General features: G+C 38.5%; 1 protein-coding gene and 1 non-coding gene across 3 annotated transcripts in view; one reads left to right on the forward strand and one right to left on the reverse strand.

Moving 5' to 3' along the window:
* GNPTAB (N-acetylglucosamine-1-phosphate transferase subunits alpha and beta) overlaps positions 1-25771 on the forward strand; it is a 77822-nt gene that overhangs the window by 14497 nt on the left and 37554 nt on the right. The window contains exons 1-5 of one of the 2 annotated variants that reach the window (XM_044228879.1): positions 4147-4174; positions 13783-13868; positions 21856-21975; positions 22974-23015; positions 24981-25186. In XM_044228879.1, the coding sequence (XP_044084814.1) occupies positions 21869-21975; positions 22974-23015; positions 24981-25186 (355 nt within the window). In that variant the 5' untranslated portion in view covers positions 4147-4174; positions 13783-13868; positions 21856-21868. Of the gene's footprint in view, positions 1-4146; positions 4175-13782; positions 13869-21855; positions 21976-22973; positions 23016-24980; positions 25187-25771 lie in introns of those variants that run through there. The other variant, XM_044228877.1, reaches the window with a different exon arrangement.
* Positions 21916-22054, reverse strand: LOC122892744. The gene has a single exon (XR_006381456.1). It is a non-coding gene; the product is annotated as a U4 spliceosomal RNA (small nuclear RNA).

The following is a 25771-nucleotide window of genomic DNA, read 5'->3' on the forward strand; positions in this document are numbered from 1 at the left end:
GAGCCAGTTGACTTAGATTAATTCTAATCTAAGTCTAAAGGCCTGAAACTCAGAAAAGCTTAGTATAGTCCCTGCCTTAAAATTGGCAGACTTGAGAGCCAGGAAAAGCTGTTGTTTCAGTTCAGATCCAAAGGAAGGAAAGACGATGTTCCAGCTCAAGGCAGTCAGGTCAGAAGCAGTTCTCTCTCACTCAGCCTTTTTATTTTATTTAGGCCTTCAACTGAGGCACTGAGGCCCAGCCACAGTAGGAGAACAAATGCTTTACTCAGTCTACTAATTCAAATGTTAATTTATCCAGAAACACTCTCTGACGCATCCAAAATGATGTTTGATCAAAGATCTGGATACCCGCCCCCCAACTTACTCAAATTGACACATAAAATTAACCATTATGAAAATGTAATAGGTTTTATTTTATAGCAGCTTTAAGTTAATGGAAAAAATTGCATGGGAAGTGCAGAGATTTTGCGTTTACCTCATCTCTCCCAGCATACTTTCCCCTACTTTTAACATTTTGCTTCAGTGTGGTACATTTTTTAAAAATATTATTTATTTATTTATTTATTTGACAGACAGAGATCACAAGCAGGCAGAGAGGCAGGCAGAGAGAGAGGGGGAAGCAGGCTCCCTGCTGAGCAGAGAGCCCAATGTGGGGCTCAATCCCAGGACCGAGATTATGACCTGAGCCAAAGGCAGAGGCTTAACCCAATCAGCCACCCAGGCGCCCCAGTGTAGTACATTTTTATAATTGATGAACCAATATTGATAGATTTTTATTAACTAAGAATATATTGAACATTAGGATCCATTTTTTGTACTGTACAGTTCTATGAATTTTGACAAATGCATACTGTTAGTTATATCATGTATCTGCCATTACAGTATGACACAGTTTAGTTTCATTGCCCTGATAATACCCTTGTCCTGCACTATACCTAGTCCTTGCTTCCCTCCGCACTGGCAATGGATGATTTGGGGTATTTTATTTGATTTTTTATTTAAGTAGTTTCCACGCCCAGTGTGGAGCCCAACGTAGGGCTTGAACTCATGACCCTGAGATCAAGACCTTAGCTAAGAACCGGACACTTAACTGACTGAGCCACCCAGGTGCCTTTGATTTTTTTTTAAACTATGTATATAGTTATGTTTTTTCCAAATTGTCATATAGTTCGTTGCTGGTATTTAGGAAAGCAGTTGACTTTTGTGTATTACTTTTGAGTGCTACAACCTTGTATCCTGCAACTGCTTGTTTATTGGTTTCAGGAGTTTTGTTTTGTTTTGTTTTTGGGGTTTTTTTGGTCAGTTCTGTGAAGTTTTATACATAATCGTGTTATCTGTCAACAAAGATAGTTTTATTTTCTCCTTCCCAATCTGTATAGCTTTTATTTCCTTTTTTTGTGTTACCACACTAATTAGGACTAATGTGTAGCAGTAGTGAGAGATGGTATCCTTTCCTTGTTCCTGAAATTAGTGGGAAAGCCTTGAGTTTCTCACCATCAAGCAAAAAACTGTAGGTTTTTTGTAAATACTATTTTTAAGTTGAGGAAGTTTCCTTCTATTCCTAAGTTTACTGACAGTTTTTTTTTTTTTTAAATCAAAAATGGGTGTTGGAATTTGTTAAATGCTTTTTTTAATGCACCTATTATATAAGAGCTTTTTTTTTTTTTTTTAAGATTTTATTTATTTGACAGAGAGGGAGAGATCACAAGTAGGCAGAGAGGCAGGCGGAGAGAGAGGGAGAAACAGGCTCCCTGCCGAGCCGAGCAGAGAGCCTGGGCATGATCCCAGGACCCTGAGACTATGACCTGAGCGGAAAGTAGAGGCTTAACCCACAGAGCCACCCAGGCGCCCCTTATGCACTTATTGTAATCATATGATTGTGTGTGTGTGTGTGTGTGTGTGTGTGTGTGCCTGTTGATGTGATGGATTACATTAACTGGTTTTGGAATGTTGAACCAGGATTCATAAATTCATATCTAGAAAATATACCACTTTGCTCTGGTAAATGATTCTTTCTGTACATTGTTAGATTTGATTTGATAACATTTTATTGAGGATTTTTACATCTCTGTTCACGAGAAATATTGTTTGTAATACTTTTCTTCATAGAATGAATTAGGAAGTTTGTTTTCTGGAAGAGATTGTAGAGAATTGGTATTATTTCTTCCTTAAATGTTTGATAGAAATCATTAGTGAACCCATCTGGGGCTGGTGTTTTCTGTTTGGAATGTAATTAATTATTGGGCCAATTCTTTAATAGGTATATGCTGATTCAGGTTATCTGTTTCTCATTTGAGCTTTGATAGATTGTATCTGTCACGTAATTGGTCCATTTTATTTAAGCTGTGAATCTGTAGTTTTAGAGTTGTTCATAATGTTCCTTTATTACTCTTTTGGGAAGAATATTGTAGTGACTTACTTCTCTTTTGAGTTATTGTTGTAAAACTCAAATAACATAAAATTTGTCATTTTAACAATTTTTAAGTGTACAACTCAGTGGCATTAATTACATTTTCATTGTTGTGCAACCATTATCACTATCTATTTCCAAAACTTTTTTATCACCCTAAGCAGAAACTCTGTAACCATTAAGCAATAACCCCATTCACCCCATGGGACCTGGTAACCTCTGTCCGTACAGATTTGCCCATTCTGAATATTTTATATCATGAGCATTTTGTGTAATACTTCTTTACTTGTTCTGGCAGTTTCTGCTTGTTTTTCAGTGCTTCTTAGGCGGGTGGGGGGATGAGAGTTTGGAGTTGCTTACTCTGCCATTTTGATGACATCTTGCTTCAGACTGATAAGTTTTGATAATTGCTTTTTTCACATAATATTTTATCAAACACTTTATCCTTTAATATCCTTTATGCTCCACAAAGGAAGATACTTTGTTTTGGCCATTGCTGAATCCTCAGAGTCTAGAATGGTACCACATAATATTTATTGAGTTACTGAATTAAGTAACTAATTTTTAATAATTATTTGAAAATAAGATTTTTTTAAAAAAATTTCCATTTATTTGATGAGAGAGGGACAGAGGGAGAGAGCAAGCACACAAGCAGGGGGAGAGGCAGGGAGAGGGAGAGGAAGAAGCAGGCTCCCTGCTGAGCGAGGAGCCTGATGGATGTGGGGCTTAATCCCAGAACCCTGGGATCATGACCTGAGCTAAGAAACACGCTTAACCGACTGAGCCACCTAGGTGCCCTGAAAATGAGACTTTTTTTTAATAGCTTCGTAATATTTGTTTGACTGTACTTTATTTTCCTGATTACTTATTGTTTAATTATTAGATACTATTTTCAGGTTTTATTTTTATAACTAATAATGGACATTATTGTATTTACGCAGGTCTTTGGGTACATCTGTGATGATTTCCTTGGCATGTATAAATCAGAAGTAGAGACAGCCAGAACAAAAGACATTTTGTTTGGTCCTTTGATACATAATGCTAACTGCCTTTCAGGAAAGGGGAGATTTTTAAAAAAATGACTTTGCAGCTATTTAAAAATCTATAACATACTTTTCAACTAATTTATGATTTTTATGCACTTGTGACTCATAAAAAGGAGATCTCTTCTAGGTGTATTTAAAAAAATGTTTTCATCTAGCAAATAAATAGTATGAGATAAAATTTGTTTGTTGATAGCAGTGAGCGGAGTATCACAAGCAGATGTTTTGTAAAACTATCTCATTTCACTAAACTTATTTATTTATTTATTTATTTGAAATATATAGTTCCTTTTTTTTTTTTTTAAGATTTTATTTATTTATTTGACAGAGATCATAAGTAGACAGAGAGGAAGGCAGAGAGAGAGAGAGGGAAGCAGGCTCCTTGCTGAGCAGAGAGCCTGATGTGGGGGCTCGATCCCAGGACCCCTGGATCATGACCTGAGCTGAAGGCAGAGGCTTTAACACACTGAGCCATCCAGGCACCCTTAAACTTTTTTATTTAAATCAAATTTTTATTTAATTAAATTTACCAAAATAAAATTTAAAAGGAAACCTTCATTTGACTAGTTTTTGTTCCTGGTTTAATAGTTACAGTGGAAATAGCAGGTTCAACTACACTTTTATTCATATTTTGGTTATATTTTTCACATGATATATTGTAATTATTTGTCTTATATTTGTCTTCCCAGCAAACTGTGAGCCCTTTGAGAGGCTAAATAAGGTCAGTGTGTTTTCATAGTCTTATTATCTTATATTTTCTATTGTACTTTGTGGTTGTCAGAATATTTGGATATATATTTGCTCACTTGTTTTTTTTTTAACAACCCCTTGTAGGATAAGGTATTTCTTAAATTTTACATTTGGCACTTATATTTAAATGACTTGTCTAAAATCACAAAACTGGGGGCTCCTGGGTGGCTCAGTTGGTTAAGCAACTGCCTTCTGCTCAGGTCATGATCCTGGAGTCGGATCGAGTCCCACATGAGGCTCTCTGATCGCCAGAGAGTCTGTTTCTCCCACTGTCCTCTCTCCTCGCATGCTCTCTCTCTCTCATTCTCTCTCTCTAATAAATAAATAAATAAATAAAATCTTTAAAAAAAAATAAAATCACAAAATTGGGGCTTCCTTGTATGACTCTTGCTTAACTTTAAGGATTATATAACCATAACATGATCCAGGGGAAGTTTGTGGAGTGATGAAAGTATTCTGTAATTCTGAACTGTCCCAAACAGTAGCGACTAACCCTGTGAGTGCTTGAAATGTGGCTGGTGTGACTAAAGTACTGAGCTTTTAATTTTATTTTGTCTTTTTTTTTTTAAATTTAAGATTTTATTTATTTAACAGAGACACAACAAGAGAGGGAACACAAGCAGGGGGAGTGGAAGAGGGAGAAGCAGGCCCTCTGCTGAGCAGGGAGCTTGTTGGGGGGCTCTGTCCCAAGACTCTGGGATCATGACCTGAGCTGAAGGCAGACGCTCAATGACTGAGCCACCCAGGCACCCCTATTTAGTCTTAATTTAGATAACCATAGTGGCTAGGGTATACCATTTTGGACAGGTCTAAACTCATAGGTAAAGAAACTTTACCATGACGTTATAGCAGAGATTGAGACATTGGCTTGCAGAGTAGAGTACTGGATTTCAAGTCCATCCTATACAATTCTGTGATTCTATAAACTCTGACCAGTAAAACTCTGACCAGAGTTTTATAAACGCTGGCCAGTAAAACAAGTAAATCTATGTATACCCAAAAAGTCTGCTTGAATACATTTTGAAAATATCTTTGGTAGGCTTTTTTTGTTGTTGTTTTGTTTTGTTTTATTTTACTTTTATTTAAGTGTGGTTACAGGAATTTTTTTTTGTTTTTTTCCCCCCCTCGAAATAATTTTTTTTACAATGAACTGTCAAAGGTTTAACGTTTTTAATTCTACTTTTTAGTATGATTTCCTTCATTATTTTGCTCCCACCCCCATTATCCCTGTGGCAAACAATTCTCTCCCTTTCTCTGCTCCTTTTTTTTTTTTTTTTAAGATTTTTAAAAATTTATTTGTTTGACAGACAGAGATCACAAGTAGGCAGAGAGGCAGGCAGAGAGAGGAGAGAGGAGGAAGCAGGCTCCCTGCTGAGCAGAGAGCCTGATGTGGGGCTCAATCCCAGGACCCTGGGATCATGACCTGAGCTGAAGGCAGAGGCTTTAACCCACTGAGCCACCCACGTGCCCATCTCTGCTCCCTTATTTCCTTAAAAATCTCAGTTTTGTGTCCTGGGAAAAGGAGAGAGATTTTATTAAGCTGTCATGATTAACCCTGTCCTTGACTATTATTTTTCCTGTGAGTCATCTCTTTTATTCTGTACTCATTTGGAAGCTGAACAGTAAACATTCCTTAATCATTTTATACTAGTAAATAGTCCTTAACATGGGTATCAGCTCTTTGAGGACAGAGGCCTGATTTCCATTTTGTGCTCTTTAAAATGTTCAGCAAATACATGATGTGTGTCTAATTCTCTGAAGAATTCAAAGAACGTAGGAATGGTCTAGAAAAGTGTTTTTGAGTTTAATTAATGTTTGAAAAAATAGTGGTCATGCATCTTGGGTTTGGATCATTTCCTTTATGTGAAATGGGGGAAATCAACCCAGTTTTAATAACCATTCAACTCCTAATAAGAAATGGGTTAATTACTTATTTTAGTCACTTTGCTAAATGCTATAGACTGAATGGTTGTGTCCTCTCAAAATTTATGTGTTGAACCTTATCTCCAGTGTGACAGTGTTAGCAGCTGGGGGAGGGGATTAGGTCACGAGGTTGAAAATTAGTGCCCTTATAAAGAGACCCCAGAGAGCCTCCTTACCCTCCTGCCATGTAAGATGACACAAGGAGAAGGCAGTCTGAAACAGAAAGTAGGCTCTCAGCAGACACCCAGTCTGCTGGTACCTCGATCTTGGTCTTCCAGTCTCCAGAATTGTGAGAAATATATTCCTATTGTTTACCAGTCTATGATACTTTGTCATAGTAGCCCGGATGATGATGATGATCTTCATCATCATTGACTTCCTGATTGGTATCAAGAAGAGGAGAGTTAGTAGGAAAGATAAAGCCTAGAACATCTGTAAGATATCTTGGTCTCTCTTGTAATGCCTCTTAATGAAAATTTTGTTTTCAGAAACTGTGAAGAACATGTTGTAATCTAGGACTATTTTAAACTTCTTTTTTGGGGGAATATTATAAACTTCGAGTATCATTATTAGTGTGTGAAAAGCTCTGTCATTGCTACTTAGGGTTCTTTACTGTGAGGTTGGAAATTTTTATAGTACCCTGTGAAATAGTACAGGGTACCAATGTCACATTCTTTTTTTTTTCACCTGATTTTTTTTTTTTTTTCTTTAAAGTAGGCTCAACAGCTAGCATGGAGCCCACCATGGGGCCCTGAACTCAAAACCTTTAGATCAAGAGTCAGTCACTCAACTGACTGAGCTACCCACATATCCTGCATGTCTCATTTCTACACTTGGAAAATTGAAAAAGGGCATTTGCTTTTTTTTTTTTTTTTCCAATTTATTTATTTTCAGAAAAACAGTATTCATTATTTTTTCACCAAGGGCATTTGCTTTTACAGAGAGTTTTATACCCTTGTGTGCTTAGCCTCCTGTTGTCTCTTTATTAACTCTAGCCTTTAGCTTTTACCTTGAGTATCCTGGAATGAATCCAAAAGCAGAAAGTCCTGGAAAGAAACCATTTCGTGTCAGCTGTTCCAGAATGTTTGCCTTATGAAACTGGTAGCCATATTTATTCATTCTAGAAGGTTTATTGGTTTTGTGCTAGGCACTGTGCAAGGTTCTGGGAATAAAGATTAGAGATCAAGTTTTTGGCTCTGAGTTGTTCACAGAGGTTTAGACTGATATTTAAACAGGTAAAGATATTGCAGGATGAACACGTGAACAGCTTGCATGGAAGTATTGCTGTATAGCCCTGTATGATCTGCACATCTTATTTATTCATCAGAATAATTATGTAACATACATGGCATTCCTACCTTCATTCTACAAGGGAAGAAGCTGAGAATCAACAAATGCCCTAGGTCATTTATTGATAAGCGTCAGATTGAAACTCATGTCTTCTGATTGTAAATCTCGTGATCATTGCACTTACACCAGTTCTCTTCTGGATAATTACCTTCCTCTTTTCCTTAAGCGGAGAATTCTTCTGATACAAAGGATTATGAGGCTTGTGTCTCAGTAACTGTTACTCTTACACAGGCATGCATTTGAACTTGTTCTAGGATTGTAAAAATCTTCAGCCAATGCATGTACCAGTTTTATAATTTTAAAAGTTTATCATCCACAATTTTTAGTATTTGTTTGCACGAGCCAGTTAAAGAAAGGATTGTTAGACATTCTAAAAATACTGGGGGCAAAACAAATTTATTATGGACTATGGTCATTTATAAACATGCCAGGGAAAGAGATCTGGGTCATTGAATTAAGGATGATAAACATAACCAGTTTTGGTATTGGTTGAATGACCACATTTATAAATGTACGTTTGACAAAGCTGGCTCTGTGTAAGCAAGCATCAGAGGAGCTCAGCCTGGATGAAGTTAAACAGGAACATGAGCTCTGGGGTTAGGTCGATTCACATCTCAGCCCCATTACACACTGCTATGTGGCCTGGGGCTTCTCTTTGGCAATGACCCATTGCAGTGCCTGCCTCACAGCTAGTACCTTGTTGCAGGGATTCAGTGAGGAGGAGAGGAGCACATGGCATGATGGTGCTTGGTGAAGGTGGGAATGTGCCCCTTCTCCTCTGTGACCAACACATTAAGACTGACTGGCTGCAATTTGTAAAAAAAAAAAAAAAAAAAGAAAAAGATAGAAACAAAGAAAGAAAACAGAAAAAAAAGACAAAGACCAAAAATTGATCTTGAATGCTTTGAATGCCATGATTATTAAAAATGGAGTCATAAAAGTGATAGATATTTTAAACTAGTAGAATAAACTACCTTTAGATGATTTTTTTTTCTTTAGATGATTTTTATATATTTGTCAGAGAGAGAGCACAAGCAGAGGGAGAAGCAGGCTTCCTGCCAAGCAAGGAGCCTTATGTGGGACTCGATCCCAGGATCCTGAGATCATGACATGAGCTGAAGGCAGACACTTAACCAACTGAGCCACCCAGGCATCCCTAAAGGATTTTTATAATTGTTAATAATATATTGCTTATGTGGTATTTCAGAGTTCACACAGTATTTTAGGAAATAGTATTCTAGTTCATGTGTCTTAAGTTGTACCATCAAACCACTTTTAATAAATGGCAGAAAAAAATAAATACTCTGAAAAAGAACAGTGTAGAGAGGTGTGTGTGGAGGGGGTGGGAAGGATAGCGCAAAATGGCAAGTAGGAAATTTTTTTTTTTTAAAGATTTTATTTATTTATTTATTTGACAGAGATCACAAGTAGGCAGAGAGAGAGGAAGGGAAGCAGGCTCCCTGCTGAGCAGAGAGCCCACTGTGGGGCTTGATCCCAGGACCCTGGGATTATGACCTGAGCTGAAAGTAGAGACTTTAACCCACTGCGCCACCCAGGTGCCCCAAAGAATAGTGTGGAGAGGTGCGTGTGGAGGGGGTGGGAGGGATAGCGCAAAACGGCAAGTAGGAAAATTTTTAAAGGCCAGCGTTTTGTCTATAAAAATCACATCAGTTTTCTGGTTTTTTCCATAAAAATGTTGCAGTACTATCAATGTAGTATTTTAAATGTTTTGCCGTTATAAATGATGGTTCAGGAAGATATGCTTTGTTTACTCCTGTCTTAGACTTTTTTTTTATGCACGTCAGGGGAGAATCACTGTCCTACTGTGTTGTTGGAGCAACACAACAGACTGATGAAATACATTTTGTACTTAGTTCATAGTTGAGGAAATGGCGTACCCACAGTTACACAGCTACTAAATAGAAGAACTGGGAGGTTCTCCCCTTGTAGGTGTCCCATGGTCCCAAGTCTCTAAACCCAGTCTTTTTTTTCTTTAAGAGTTTATTTATTTGGAGAAGATAAAGTGTTTACATGAGCAGGGGGAGGGGTAGAAGGAGAGGAAGGAGCAGATTCCCCACTGAGCAGGGAGTCCAGAGGATGCAGGCTCAATCCCAGTGCTCTGGGATCATGTCCTAAGCCAAAGGCAGATGCTTAGCCAACTGAGCCACCCACGTGCCCCACCCCCATATCCAGTCTTAATGCTACTCCTGCTGTAACCAGATAATACTTATGAACAAGAAGATGGTCTATAATGAATAGTGCTAGGTATGAGTTGATGATAAGTAGAATTGTAAGTAGTTCTGTATCCCCAAGCAGTTTATAACTTAATTGGTCTGACAAGATGCTTCCATGAAGGGGAAAGTAAGTAATGATAAAAAAGCGAAGGGATGCAAGGTAAGAAATGTTAGAGGGCCATGAGTAATTGATTTCCAAATAAGCAGTAGAGATGAAAGTTAAGTTCTGAGGAGGAAGCGTTTGGGTTGGGCTGAAGAATATGGAAAGGCTTTGTGGACAGAAAAGGGCTTGATTTTATAGTAGGTAGTATTTCTCTAACCTTTTTCTTCTGGTCTTTTTTTTATTGCTAATAATGGCTGAAAACAATATCTCATTGTAAGCTTAGGTCTATTTTGGCTTTTTTGTTGTTTGAAAGTTATTTATATTTATATAGTTTACCCCAGAATAATTTCATAATGGCTCATTCAAATTTCTACTCTTTCCTGTGCTATCCTTGATAGTGTAAGAAAATGATCTGTGCTCAGATGACTTGTGCTCAGATGATTTTTCATTTCATTTACAAGTTCCTTTTTGATCCCCCGTATAGCACATTACTTATTTACTTAAAGGGTTTAGCAAGACTTCCCTAATAGTTGACAGTTGGGATTAAGCAGAAAGGGCAAACGGTTGTGAAGGAAGAAGATCATGTTTCATTGTTGATGGGTTAAGGACCAGGGATAAGAGACCCAGAGGAGGCTGAAGACAGGAGCAGAAGAGACATGGTATCCCAGTGCAGTTGATATGTGGGTTCAGGGAAGAAACTGTGCCTGTCACCCTGCACCTCCTTCTGTCATATACTCTTAGGGGTGGAAGGGATTTCAAGGAAATTTGGTCAGACCCCATTCATAAAATGTAAAACAGATGTTGAAACAGCCTAAACAGACTAGAGAACTTACATAAGGTCTCATAAAAGTGACAGAGCTGGGATGAAACCCTGTGTCTCCTGAATCATAACCAAGCATTCCTACTACCTTCTCTGAAGTGTGCAAAACCCTTGGCTGATAGGAGAGGAGAACATTCCTAAATGTGATAGATAAGGACCCTTTGCTGCTGCTATTCTTTCTAATACACAAAAGTTGTTTAGAGATGGTGAGATTAATTTATCTGATGAAGGAAAGCACATTGTGTCAACGTACAGTACATCAACATTTCTCAGCCATTTGTGAAGTATGCCCTTTCTGATATCTTCCCATCTTCTGGATAGCACTATGAGCCAAGAACTATGATACTGAACTTTATTTAGTGTGGTTTTTTTTTAATAAAAATAATGTACTAGTTGTCCTTTTGCAGCTACATAGGGATATTGATGGAGAATCACTTCTGTCTTGAATTCAGTAAGTTGATCCAAGTCAATACAATATGTTATTAAAATAAATATACTTTATTTAGCAAAGATGGTATTTTATAGCTGTATGTTTGCTTTGGGGTTTGGTGTTATGTGTGATACTGCCATAGAGCTCATTCCCCTGTTCTTTTGGAGTTTCCAGTCCAGTTGGGAGGCCACTTATATGCACTCACAGCCTCAAATCGACCACAACTAAAATGGTAATCCCACCAGTGCTCATCCCCACTACACCTTTTCCTACTATGTCATTAAGTGGCCCCACTGTCTCTTTAGTCACTCATATTAGAAATACCGGAAACTAGCATCACCTCGCTTCTCTTCCCCTTCTTCACTCCCTCATCGAGTCTGCTAGCAGATCCCTCTAACACACCCTTGGTACCCCAGCTGAACTGTCAGCAGACATCTGTTCATCCTTTAATACTACTAACATTGCTTCTTGAGGAAAATCTTTAAGTGTCTTCCTAGATGAGGTGCTCTTTCTTCAGTGCAGTTGTTGGCGGTAAACTTCTCTGTTCATCATTGGCTGTATAGTTTGTTCAAGTCAAGGAACTTAGTTTATTTCTCTTTAAAAATCCACTAAAAGGTATATTAGACCCTCAGTTTTTAAATCAGTACATTGAGTGATGGGAGGATTATTAGTTGAATTTGGGGTGTTTATAAAGCATTCCAGTGAAGTAAGGTTGTCAGGATAGACAGAGTTTAGATATTGAAAACCTGAATGCTGTGCAAAGAAAAGAGCAGTTATAGCTGAGCACATGGGTCCACACGGCCTCCCCTGTAGCCACATGTCATCACGTGACTGCATTCTGGCCATTGAAAACAGAAGTGGTAGGGGCCCCTTCCAAGAAGTTTCCTTAATGAAGGGGCATATCATTGCCTAGCTCACCTTTCTGCTGGCTGGGATGAAATCTAAATGATGGGCGTTCCCATGGTCATCTGAATGTACCCGGGCCATGCGTCCTATGGTTTGCACAGTAGGAAGCTAGAAGTCTTGCCAGGAAGGGGGCATTCCAGGAAGAGGAATGAAATGAAAAGATGCATTTGAAAGTGAGATAGAAAAAGATGACCTGGAAAAGGAGATTGAAAAGGAGTCACCAGAGTGATGGGAGGAAAGCTAGGGAAGTGGTTCAGTAAAGAGGAACTGGGTAGCTGCTACCCAGTTGAGTAAGAGAGAGATGGGGAACATGTCACTGGATTCCACAACATGGAGGCCTTGGTAAGACCCCACACATGGTCAGGGCAGAAATGGTTTTGGAATGGCTGAAGGGTAAATGGAGCATAGAAGAAGACTCTAAAGAAATTTGCCCTTGAAAGAGAATTTCAAATAGAAGGAACAACTGGCAGAGGGTGTGGAGTGAAGGGAAGGTTTTTCTGAGAGTACTGTAATAGGCTGATGAAAATAGTCCTATTGTGAGGAAATGAGAGAACAGACCAGGTCTTGAGACAGGTTGATGACATCTAGAGCAAATGGACAGAGATGGGGTGTTTGTAAGGAGGACGGACACTTGACCTCTGGTGAAGGGAATGAAGAAGAATATGGGGCACATGTGTTGGTGGGTTTACAGACTTGGGGTGCGGACATGAGGGAGCTCCTATCTGGAGCTTTCCATTCTCTCCTTTATTTAGCAAGGTCATCAGCTGAAACTTGGTAGACAGTAAGGCCATCACTCCAATATCTTCCTTATAGCTTTCAGTCTCTTCCTTATAGCTTTGTTCTGTGCTGTGAGGAGACTCTCCCAAGGTTTGGATGGACCATGTAGCTGCCTGAAAATCCTATAGTGCCTCTGCTTCCCATGGTACATAGGGCACAATAGTTAAGACAGAGTTTCCCTTCTCAGCCCCATTCTCTCCACTTACTAGCTATGCTCCTACCAAAGCCAGCTGCCCTGTTGCCCTGAAGCCACTCACCCTTGCTGCTTTTCAGCCTTTGAACATGCTCTTGCAGCTCTGTCCCTTTCTCCCCACCTTGTGAACTCATTTTGTAAGACCTAATTCTCATATTGGGTCCTTTTAAATTTTTTTTTTTTAAGATTTTATTTATTTATTTGACAGACAGAGATCACAAGTAGGTAGAGAGGCAGGCAGAGAGAGAGGAGGATGCAGGCTCCCTGCTGAGCAGAGAGCCCGATGCGGAGCTTGATCCCAGGACCCTGGGATCATGACCTGAGCCGAAAGCAGAGGCTTTAACCCACTGAGCCACCCAGGCACCCCTAAATTTTTTTTTTTTTAAGATTTTATTTATTTATTTGACAGATAGAGATCACAAGTAGGCAGAGGGGCAGACAGAGAGAGAGACGTCAAAGCAGGCTCCCTGCGGAACAGAGAGCCGGATGCAGGGCTGGATCCCAGGACCCCTGAGATCATGACCAGAGCCGAAAGCAGAGGCTTAACCCACTGAGCCACCCAGGGGCCCCCCTTTTAAATTTCTTTGATGCCCCTCCTCCTACAGGCCATTAACTATAGCTTTTATTTCTATATCTGTATAACTATCCTTCTGTTGTAGTTTTTATATCTGGACTGAGCACAGTGTATGGTGTATATATATATATATGGTAGGCAGTGGGTGAATGGATGAATTTTGATTTCTTTTCCTGTTCCTTTAGTGATTCTTAATGAAATTTAAATGAAACAAAAATTCTTAGTATTTGATGCAGGATAAACATTTTTTCCTTTTTTTTTTTTCCCAGGTGGTTCTGGAATGGAGCCGGGATCAATACCACGTTTTGTTTGATTCCTACAGAGACAATATTGCTGGAAAGTCCTTTCAGAATCGGTAAGAAGAGATCAGTTTCGGAGAGCTGCTTCTTTGGACTTTAAGTGATGAGTCATGAGATCACCCTTGTTTTAAATATAAGAGTTGAAGTTGAAGGGATTTTTCCAAGTGTAGATAAGGTTTAACCTATTCAAGACCACTTCTATCTGAAGGAATCCTCAAATTTTATGACTGAAAAATCCGATTCAAAGAATAGTCCTGCCCTGCAGAGTTAGTTACATGATCTCATTTATCATTGCCCCAGTTCTGTGAAGTAAAGGTAATTCCATCCCTCTGCAGGATGAGGAACCCAAGTGGCTACCCTGGCCAGTATTATTCTTTTCCAAGTCCTGTCCTGTATTCTTCTGTTGACATCTTCTTTGACTCTGTTAACCAGGGCCAGTCCCATGGAAGCCACCAGACTAACCCCTCGCCCAGCACTATGATCACCGCATCTTGCTGTTCACTGTGAGGAGCAATAAATAACCTCATAGGTTGGATCTTTTTCTCTTTAATGCCAAGAGGCTTCTTGGTGCAGCCACTCTTGGATGCTACATTCAACCTTTCTTTTCCTTGGAGATTTTTTTCCTCCCTCAAAAAAACAGACTTCAGAGTGGAATCAATCTTTTCTCACATCCTCCTTTTCTTCCTGCAGCTAAAATGAACTGCAGTCTCCTTTTTGTTTTAATTATTACTTATATTGTTTTATATAATAAAAGCAGTTTATGTCAGTGGTTGAAAGCAGTTCAAGTAATACAGAAAAATAAAAGTTTATGCTTCTATCTGTTCCATTTTTAATTTACCCTGATCTAGAGGAAGCATTATTAGTGAATTTTGGTTGTAGATTCTTTGGGTAATCATCATTCTAACTTTAAAAAATAAATGGAGTTCTCTCCTTTTTTATTTACTCATTTTATGCAGTACTTACTGACTCTTTTCCGTTCTAACAGTGCACAGTGAATCATTACAGGGCAAGGAGCCATAGGTGACCAGAACAAATGTGGGGCAGCTCACAAGGGTAGTTAACCCCACAAAAGTCTAAATGTCAAAATCCTCCTTGATCCTGACTGTCCATTTCCCCCTGAGGATAGTTCTCATAAATCTTTCCCTGTGCTCTCACTGAACCGGAAAACCTAATGAAACTATAAGTGACTACAGTTGGTATCAGTTGGCACACCCTGACAGTTTCCTGAGAACCTCCAGACTACATCACCGGTTGCTCTGGAGCCCTTCCCCACTGCTTGGAAGCACTTCCGTGTCCCTCTCTTCACTCTATATGAGTGCCTTGTGGTTTCTATCGAATAAGTGGGTTTTTAATTTACTGTACTAATTGGATGTATGTACTGTTATAGTCATGAGAATCTTAGGGAGGAAGGGCTAAGGGATTTTTTGATTGATGTTAAGCTTTACTCTTTGCTTCGTGCCTTATATGTGAATGACATCCCAGACTTTGCTCCTTTAACAAAAAATGAGTCTTTGAGTCTTCCTCTATTTTAGTCACTGAGATATAACTCTGCAGTAAAGAATTGTGTAGTCCAGTGGGGAGAAGGGCATGTTAAGCAAATAATTTGTGAAGTAGGGAAACGAGGCTTTTCTCTTAGGATCTCTCTCTCTTTCTTTTTTAAAGATTTTATTTATTCACTTGAGAGAGAGAGCATGAGCAGGGGGTGAGGCAAAGGGAGAGGGAGAAACAGATTCCCACTGAGTAGGGGAGTCTGACGCGAGGCTTGATTCCAGGACCCAGAGATGACGACCTGAGCCAAGGGCAGACCCCTGACCATTTGAGCTACCAGGCAACCCTTTTAACAGTTAAAAACAGTTTTCAAAGACACTAGGGATCTGCGAAATCAAAACTATTTTTTATAACAATACTAACGTGTTATTTGCTTTTTTTTACTGTGTTGACATTTGCACTGATCGTGTAAAAGCATTGATGGGTAAAACTGCCACACCTTAGCATGAGTCACTATATTCTTCACTACCCCACATTTACATGGGTAGGATAAAAGCTAGCTTCACTTAAGTGTTCACGATGAAGCAGTAAAAGTTACTAATTTGATTATATCTTGATCCTTTGACCACACATCTTTTTAATGTTCTTTGTAATGAAATGCACCTGACTGTTTGGTGATTATCTTGAGGAAAAGCCCTGTGTGATTGTTTGAGTTGCAACCTGGACTAGCCGTTCTGTTTCATGGAACACCATTGTCATAACTTGAAAGGACAGATGGCAGTATTATTACTCAGACTTGGTCATTTGGCAGATATTTCTTGACAGTGAACAAAGCAATTCTGTCTCTTGAAGGAAGAGTAGTGGTATTCGTTGCCAGTGATAAAATTTGAGCTTTCAGGTGAAAATAGGAATTTGGGAAATCTTGTTTCTATTGTGGGCTTAACAGCTTCACAGTATCATAAAGACTTATCTCTTTAGATCTGTGGCATTGTCCAAAAAAATCACATTTGTTAATATTGTAGAAAAAAAAATGAAAGAAATACGGCACCATTTAGCAGATCTGCATTAACTCAGTGAGCTCTTATTTTCCAGATAACCAATACATTGTTATAGGATTATTGTTACAGAGGTCACAGAATCTTGCATGGGTAAAAAAGCCATTCAAAGTGCAAGAAGAACCAATGGGTTTCAGTGGAAAAGCACAAAAAGTTCATTAATGTAGCTTCATATTCCAGATTGCCACTAATTTTTGAGCAACTACCAGTTACTTTGGTGTAGGACCAGAGAGGAAAACCCACTATTACCTGAAAAAGCTATTACTACTTTTTGAAGATTTTATTTATTTGAGAAAGAGAGAGTGAGCAGGTGGAAAGGGCAGAGGGAGAGGGAGAAGCAGGCTCCCCGCTGAGCAGGGAGCCCCACGCAGGGCTTGATCCCAGAACCTTGGGATCATGACCTGAGCCAAAGGCAGATAGATGCTTAACAAATTGAGCTTCCCAAGGGGCCCACATGAAAAGGCTAAAATACAACTTTCCTTTCCAGCTAAATATCTGTATGAGCCTGGGTTTTCATTATATAGTTCAACCAAAACAATACATGGGAGTAGATTGAACATGGAAGATCTGAGGTGCTCGCTCTCTTCTGCTAAGTCATTAAGAGATTGGCAGAAATGTAAAACAGTGCTTCTCTTCTCGCTAAAATTTTTTGTTGTTTTGGAAAATATTGTTATTTTCGTTTAAAAAGTTGTTCATGGGGTGCCTGGGTGGTTCAGCCCTTAAGCATCTGCCTTCAGCTCAGGTCATGATCTCTCAGGGTCCTGGGATCTAGCCCCATGTCAGACTCTCTGCTCAGTGGGGAGTTTCTTCTCTCTCTCCCTCATCATCTCTGTTCTCCCTCTCTCTCTCAAATAAATAAAATAAAATCTTTTTAAAATTTAATCATGTTAACATGTGAGGAGGTTTTTTGTTTTAAAATGAATATAATAGGGAAGGCTGGGTGGCTCAGTTGGTTAAGCGACTGCCTTCGGCTCTGGTCATGATCCTGGAGTCCCGGGATCGAGTCCCATATCAGGCTCCCTGCTCGACAGGGAGTCTGCTTCTCCCTCTGACCCCCCCAGTTCTCATGCTCATTCTCTCTCTCACACTCTCTCAAATAAATAAATAAAATCTTTTAAAAAAATGAATATTTTTTAACGTGTTTTATTTTCAAATATAGCAAATATGAATAGTTACAACCTATAAACAAAAGCCTTTTGGGTTCTTAATAATTATTAAGTGTGAAATGAATAATTATTAAGTATTCTTTAGCATAGCAGTTCCCAAAACTTTAGTGTGCAGCAAAATCTCATGGAAGGCTTCAGAAAATGCATTCCAGCCCCTGCCCCACCTCCCCACCCCCTGCTGGGTTTCTGAGTCCGGAGGTCTCAGAGGGGCCCACAGAATTTTCATTTTAACAAGTTCACTGGTGACACTGAAGCTGCTGGTCTGGTGACTACACTTTGAGAACAATTCATTCGTGGATTCTTAATGAAATACAGTTTTCCTACTTTGTTTTCATTTTAGCCAGTTTTCCTAAGAAAAGCTCAAAATGGATTGTCTTTTTTTGTTTTTTGGGGTTTTTTTTATTGTCTTTTTTTAATCAAATATTTATCAAGCACCTACTCAACCTACTGTGCCTTATGCTGTGCTCATGCTGACGGTGCACACTTGCAGAAATCACTGTCCTGAAGGAGCTTCAACACTTTAGAAGGAAAAGTAGCTGTAGAAAATTCACATATGGAGGTCAGCAGTTTTAATCAAACATTCTTGTTCTCTTTCTGAAAAATTTTGTGTATGTGTGTTAAATATTTCTCCTCCTAATTTTAGACTGCATTAAAATATAGTTTGATTTTTACATAAGGATATTTCGAAATTACCTAATTTTGAAGATGACAAGTAAATGCATCATATATAACATCACGTGTTCTGATATATTTTTAAAATACCATAATATTTATAGGAAATTTTTATTATTTTGCTGGTTTCTCTGCAAGTCTTTTAAATGTTACTAGAAATGTTTAAAACAAAGTTCTGTTCTATATGTCATTAAGAAGTAAATATGTCGGGACGCCTGGGTGGCTCAGTGGGTTAAGCCACTGCCTTCGGCTCAGGTCATGATCTCAGGGTCCTGGGATCGAGTCCTGCATCGGGCTCTCTGCTCAGCAGGGAGCCTGCTTCCTCCTCTCTCTCTGCCTGCCTCTCTGCCTACTTGTGATCTCTCTCTCTCTCTCTCTGTCAAATAAATTAATAAATAAAATCTTTTAAAAAAAATGTTAAAGACAGAGGTGCCTGGGTGGCTCGGTGGGTTAAGCCTCTGCCTTCGGCTCAGGTCATGATCTCAGGGTCCTGGGATTGAGCCTGAATCGGGCTCTCTGCTCAGCAGGGAGCCTGCTTCCCTCTCTCTCTCTCTCTCTCTCTGCCTGCCTCTCCGTCTACTTCTGATTTCTCTCTGTCAAATAAATAAATAAAATCTTTAAAAAAAAAAAAGAAGTAAATATGTTATGATTTATTGCTACTAATTTTGTGAGGCATTAAGTCAGTCTGGGACTAGTCTAGTCATCTCTAAAATGTAGGTATTAGATTAATTAAGTGTAAAATCTTTTCCAACTCTTTGGATCTAAGGTACCATTTAAGTTTTCTTATCTATTTTATAAAATGTAGACGTAAGGGGCTACATTCATAGTGTCCTTTATATGTCATAGCGCCTGTATATTCACTTAAACTAAACTGATTAAAATAAAAGCTGTATTACTATCACTGTGGCTTTGGTTCTGAGTCATAGGTGACTTATTTAGTCTTCAGCTCTAAGATAAAGGCTTTCTTTTCATCTGGAAACTAAGATATAGTGGTCTCGTGGTTAGAAAGAAGGACTCAAACTCACTGTGGCTATGTCTAATAGTAGAAAAACAACTGACTCACTGACCTCGGGCAGATCACACGATCTCCTAGTTTGTTTAACACCAGAGAATTAAATTGATCGTATAATACAAGCTTACTAGAGCCAGTACATAAAACCATTATATACTTAATTTTTTCCCCATTTGAACATGTATGGATATCTCCTCATTCTATTAAAAAATTTCTAATAGCAGGTAATTGCTTGTACAGGATAGCTTTGGAATGTGCAATCCTTTTTTTTTTTTTTTTAAATCTTCGGGAAAAAAAACCTTAAAAAATATGTCACCAAAGTAGTTTTTTCAGATTAATTTTTGGTCGAAGCTATTGGGTATGAGATGACCTTGGATAATTTAGGTGTGGGCAGTGTAAGACATTTCTTTTTAATGGAAAAGACTGGTATATATGTTGAGGGAATGAACTTAATTTAGCCAACAAGTATATGTTAAATCCCACTCATGTATCAGACCCTATTCCTAGGCATCTTGTGATGACCAAGAGGAACTCGTTTACCCTCATACAGAACTGGCACGTTAGTGGGGAAGGTTTTTTTTTTTTTTTTTTAAAACTTAAGCATGTGAACTACAACCTGTATATAAATAAACAGTTATCATTGTGGATTTCTGGACTGGCAGCATTGCTGTACCTGGGAACTTGTTAGATATGCAAGTTCTGGGGCCCCACGCCAGACCTAATGGGTCAGAAACTCTGGGTTGGAGCCTAACAATCTGTTTTACAAGCCATAAGGTGATTCTAATGCCTGCTAATGTTGAGAACCATTGGTATAATAACTGCATAAAAGACCTAGCTGAGAAAGCTTTCACTTACTGTTAGGGTGAGGAGAGAGAACCCGAAAATATAGGAAAGAGAGGAAGTTTTTTTTTTTATAAATTTAATTTGATTTAATTTTGTGTGTGTGCGTTTTCCAAAATTCATTGTTTAGAGGAAGAGAGGAAGTTATTAATGCAACAGGGCACAAAATGTATGGTACCACATCTGCTCTAGAGATAGTCTATCTAGTGGAAGATAGACATGCATAAAAACTAGTACAACATAGCGTGCTAAGGATTCCTTAGAGTACAGAGTATAATGGAAGCTGCATGGTAAGCAGTACATTCTCTTACTTACGATTGGGGAAGGAGGAAGTGGTTCAACAAAGCATGAAAAAAAAAAGGATATTTTAGGCAGAGGGAGAGGCATGTTCAAAGGCACAAAACCTTGCAAGTCTTACTTTATTGGGGTAAACAACCAGAGTGTCTAAAGCACAAGGTGTAGATTATGACATGGTTTAGATGTTATTCTGCAGACAGTGGTAAACATTGTCAGGAGGGTTGGTAAATGTTCAGTTTTCACATATAGCTGACTATTAGGTGATTCCATTTTTTCCCATGAAACTCTGGGTCCCTGGTTCTCCTTTGACCTTCATCTTCTCTTTTGCTCCTCCCTTTTCTTCCCTTGTCTCTGCCACTCTGGCCTTTAGCCCCTTGAACATGCCAGTTAGGTATCTACTTCAGAGCATTTACGCGTGGTGTTCCCATTCTCTGAACCTGTTGTCCCCCAGTTATCCACATGGCTTGCTCTCTCACTTCCTTCACATCTTTGCTGAAATGCGACTTGCCTATGAGTCATGATGAACTCCTGTATCATAGGTCCAAAATAGAGCTGAAAGATGGGGGAGTTTTGGTTAGGTTGGTAAAAGAAAGGGAAAGAGAGCTTTCAGCAGGGGTAAAACCTGAACAAACACTACTAACACGAGACCTAGGTGAGATAGTCAAGAATTAGATGCCTGCCTGACTGCTTATTTTGAGGAAAATATAATAAGAAACTTAAGTCGGGCAAGTTCAGGAAGGTCTGTGCTAGTGTCTCATATGTATCATTGACTCATTTAACAATTACTGAGCTGCTCTGTGTGCTCAGCACTTTTCTAATCATTTGGGTACTTTAGGGAACAAAACAGAAAGCTTCCTGCCTTCTTGGAGCATACATTCTGGAGGAAGGACACACACAGTTACCAGTAGAGGTAACAAGTTAATTATTTAATATGTTAGAAAGGTGGTCAGTGCTATGAAGACAAGAAAAAGCAGGGCAGGGGAAGGAGAGGGCTGGGCTGGGAGGGGCTGGATTTGGGGCAGTGGGGAATAAGGAGTGCTGCAGCATAAAACAGGGCTGGGAAAATAGAACTGGGTCATCGTTAGGGAATGTTGGATATTCCCTTTTTGGTAATTTTGTTTAGCTTCTAATTTCTTTTCTGTTTGGCTACATTTGTATCTCAGCACCCTTGTTTGCTAAACTGAGCATGTAGGAGTATAAACTGAGTTTCCAAGATCTCCTGACAATCTTGAAGTGGAGTGATGGCAGCCTCTTTACGGGGTGGTTGTGAGGAGTAACTGGTGCAGAACTGCATAGAGATCTGCATGCATCTTGCAGAGAAAGTTCTCAACAAATAGTCTCCTAGGACCAGTTTGAAACATGCAATTTTATGATATGGTTGGCTGGTTCGATTACCTTTTTATTGTTTGGGTTTTTTTTTCCATAACCTTTGGGTTTAAACCCTTTTATACTCTTATTCCCAAATGTATTGGAAAAATGCATGTAAGCTGGAAGACCTGTGGGTTTGCCCTAGGCTCTGTCTGCCGATGCCGATCGATGTGGTTTATACCTGGGTGAATGGCACAGATCTTGAACTACTGAAGGAACTACAGCAAGTCAGAGAACAGATGGAGGAGGAGCAGAAAGCAATGAGGTAAAACTGATTCTTTAATTAGCAATAATCGCGCCTCGGATAAACCTCATTGGCTACGATACTGCCACTGCGCAAAGCTAAAACTGATTCTTTAAAAACAAAACACACACTGTTCTGAGTACAAGTAACTGTATTTCAGAAGGAAAGGTGATGTTCACAATGCTGTCCAAACAAAAATCTGGTAACATTGCTAGCCCCTCTCAAATTTGTGCCATTAGAAGATGTTGTCAGTCATGTATCTGACGCTTGTTTCTTGGTGCCCAAGGAGAACTCAGCCACTTTGGTGGCATCCTGGCCTCACTGTGTAAGATGGCCATTTTATGACTGTGCCACTCTGGTGATGTCTTGCTCTCTGAGAGCCCTAAAGGGAAAGGAGCCTCCCAAGAAAGCCCTGGACTTCCTGCTTACTCAGGCTGAGTCCTAGGTGTCATATCTTCATGAAATAAGGTGTTTGTTATTCAACATAATTACATGGTAAGAGCTGTTAATTCCCTGGGAAAGGTACAATGCCCTTGAATGGAGAGCCTTTAGAGCTAGGGATCTGGCTGATGTAACTTCCTTTCTGATTCCTTAGCAATATGTGTTGAGAATTTCTCCATTCATTTCTTTGTAAATGTTAATGGGTGCTCCCCAGTTGCAGGTAATTGGCCAAGTTATACTGCAACAAATTGTCTCTTTCTCTTTGCATTAGAGGAATTTTATACCTTCCCAGTGCATGAAAATGACTTTGGCAACCTGATTTTACTAGTAAAATGTAGAAGCTTGTATGTCAACTTTTTCAGTTATTGTGGGAGCTATGTGATGGTAATAACTTGAGCATATTTAATTGAAACTTAAAATTTTATATATCTTAAATGTTGTAAGCATTATATTTCTTAACCTACTGGTTAGTTCCAGGGGAGTAACCAAGAAAATCAATGTTGTCAGTAACCTCCTGTTCACATTTAGGGCTAGTACTAGCCTATGCATATGTAATGAAATATATTTGCTTTCATTAGAGAAATCCTTGGGAAGAACACAACGGAACCAACTAAGAAGAGGTGAGTGTTTGATTCTCCTCTCAGGAATAGAGGTTGAAATGTTGAAGTAAAACTTCCAGGTTCTAACTTGTTTTTGTTGAATACACAGTATTTTATATTTATTGTCCCTCTTCAATCCCTCATCTGCTAGTTTTTGCCCCCAAAGTAAGTGCTTCCATTAGATGGAAAATCTAACAGTGCCAAAGGTACAGTTGATTGAGAACTCTTAACCAGGTTGTACCTAATCAAAGCTTTATCGTTTCTGATAGATTAGGTTTCTGGATGTTAAGGTTTTTCTTCTCTGTCGTTTTCATTAATCTCTCTGGGTTTTCTGTCCTCTTCGTACACTTAAAGTATGACTTAGACCCAGTGTTTTCACTAATTTATTTCCTTGAAAAAGCTGTCATAATGTGGCTATTGTGATTTAAATTGTAACTGATTCTGAATAGCCCTAAAACCAAGATTGCCTCACTGACCAGCAGAAATCTCTGTTAACTGCACTCCCCCCACTTAATTGTTAGACTTACAGAAGAGTTATTTTATAGAAATGAGCCTGAGGAATTTAGAGATCTTGAAGTGCCCTCTGAATCATTTTTTTATGTTATGTATATTCATTTATAAAATAGTACTGTATATACTACTGTTAATACCACTGTTAATTTTTCTTAATTTTTAAAATACCGATATTTTTAAAATAAGTACATTTTTAAAGTAGTCAAAGTAATAATGCCACATTACAGAAAGGTTGAGAGGACAGTGAAAAAAATTGGCTTGCATAATTCTATGGTCCTCATTCAACTATGATCATTATATTATTCCCTTTTCATGCATGTGTTTATAGTCATAATTTATAATCTTTTTTTATAATTTATCTATGTACAATTTTGTATCATTTTAAAATTTATATAATCTATATATATCTGTTGATAAATTATCTTGGTGCTTCTTCTCAGTTGTAATAGTTAATAATATTCCATAAAATAACTCTACTGTAATTTACTAAATGTTGGGCACTTCCGTATTTAACTATTGTAAATATTTTGTGATCTTATATTTGGGTCTGTCACATTCTCTGTGTGTGTGTGTGTGTTTTCCCTGTTTTGTTTCTCTTCTTCTGCTTGGACTAGATTCCTGGAAGTAAACTACTGAGGAAGAAGCATATGTATAAATTTTTATGGGTCTGAATAAGGATACATGCAAATGCTATAAAATTAATTCTCCAGAGAGGAAATGGGAAATACCCCCCTGCAGTGACGCCAGCAGTGTTTGAGAAGAATAGGTGTACTGTGCTTGCACTAACACTGAGTCCCTTTTTTTGAGGGATGCTAATTTAGTAAACAAAATGTGATACCTCATTGTTTCCTTTTGCATTTCTTTAAATATTACTGTGGTTGGACAGTTTTACATATTAACTAGTCACAGCTCCCACTTTGTGAGTTCCCCAGCTCTGTTTTGTCCATTGTTTATTTAGGTATTATGTTTATTCTTAGGTATTCCTTACATTTAGATAGAAATATCTGAAACATTCATCTTAGAACCTTGTCGCATTTGCTTTTATTTACATTAGTGTCATGCCTTTCCAGTGTATTTGTGAATTGGTAAATTGTATCTGGTAGGCTGACACTCTGTGAACAGAATTTATCTACTTCCTAATCTGCCTAATCATAGACTTCATTGGAATTATGAAAAATATTTAAAATGGTAGTGAAATGCTTAATTTCTTGTGTACCTTTGAGTTAGTAAATTTTGGTGGCAATTATATTAATAGGAGTTTGAAAGCACTTTCTAAAGCTCTAAAGCTGCCCTTGTTTAAAATAATTTTATATCATACTTGCTATCTTTATATTCTCGACAAGATTCATGTTTATTAAATATGATTTTTATAGGATATAGAAAAACATCTAGAAAATTTAATGTACAAACAAGCTTTTCAAAGTTGATTAATTTTTCAAGAATGTTTTTGAGCATGTTGGTGTCTGTTTCCAGTGAGAAGCAGTTGGAATGTTTGCTGACACATTGCATCAAGGTGCCAATGCTTGTCCTGGATCCAGCTCTGCCGGCCAACATCACATTGAAGGAACTGCCATCTCTTTATCCATCTTTTCATTCTGCCAGTGACATAGTCAATGTTGCAAAACCAAAAAACCCTTCCACTAATGTCTCAGTTGTTGTTTTCGACAGTGCTAAGAATGGTAAGATCTCCTATGGGTATTTTAAAATCATGTCATCATTGATTGTTTGAATAACAAAATTCTAAATGGAACAGACATGATTCAGTTTTTAAAGAAGTACTTGATAAACTAAAAACATAAAAGGAGAAGCAAAAGAGCTGCCACTGTATTTCAGCCCTAACTTCAGAAAGGGATTACATATATCTTACTCCCTGTAATACACTTGCCTTTCTGTGCTGTGGTCAGGACCTTAAATTTGATACCTTATTCGCTTGGCTCTGAGTTATTGTGGAGGCTTAGTACTATTATTATTTTTTACCATATAACTCTTCAGCAAGTTATTTTCTCCAGTTTGGACAGAGCATACTGGAAGATTCTTATTTTACATGCTGAATTATCTAATTATACAGTTTATTTGGTCAGATAATAGAACTGAAATTGTAATTTCTGGCATAGAATAATACACACATTCAGAGATCCTGTCTTCCCACTTGGCCACTGAGCTGGTGAGCCCCATGCCTGTGTCTCCTCTGGTCTGTTGTCTCTCATGCTTCTGTACTGAGCCTCTCTCTTTGGAGGCTACATGTGTTTCACCTGTATAAAATG

This window comes from Neovison vison, chromosome 12 (assembly GCF_020171115.1).
Source record: "Neovison vison isolate M4711 chromosome 12, ASM_NN_V1, whole genome shotgun sequence".
NCBI classification, from domain to species: Eukaryota; Metazoa; Chordata; class Mammalia; order Carnivora; family Mustelidae; genus Neogale; species Neogale vison.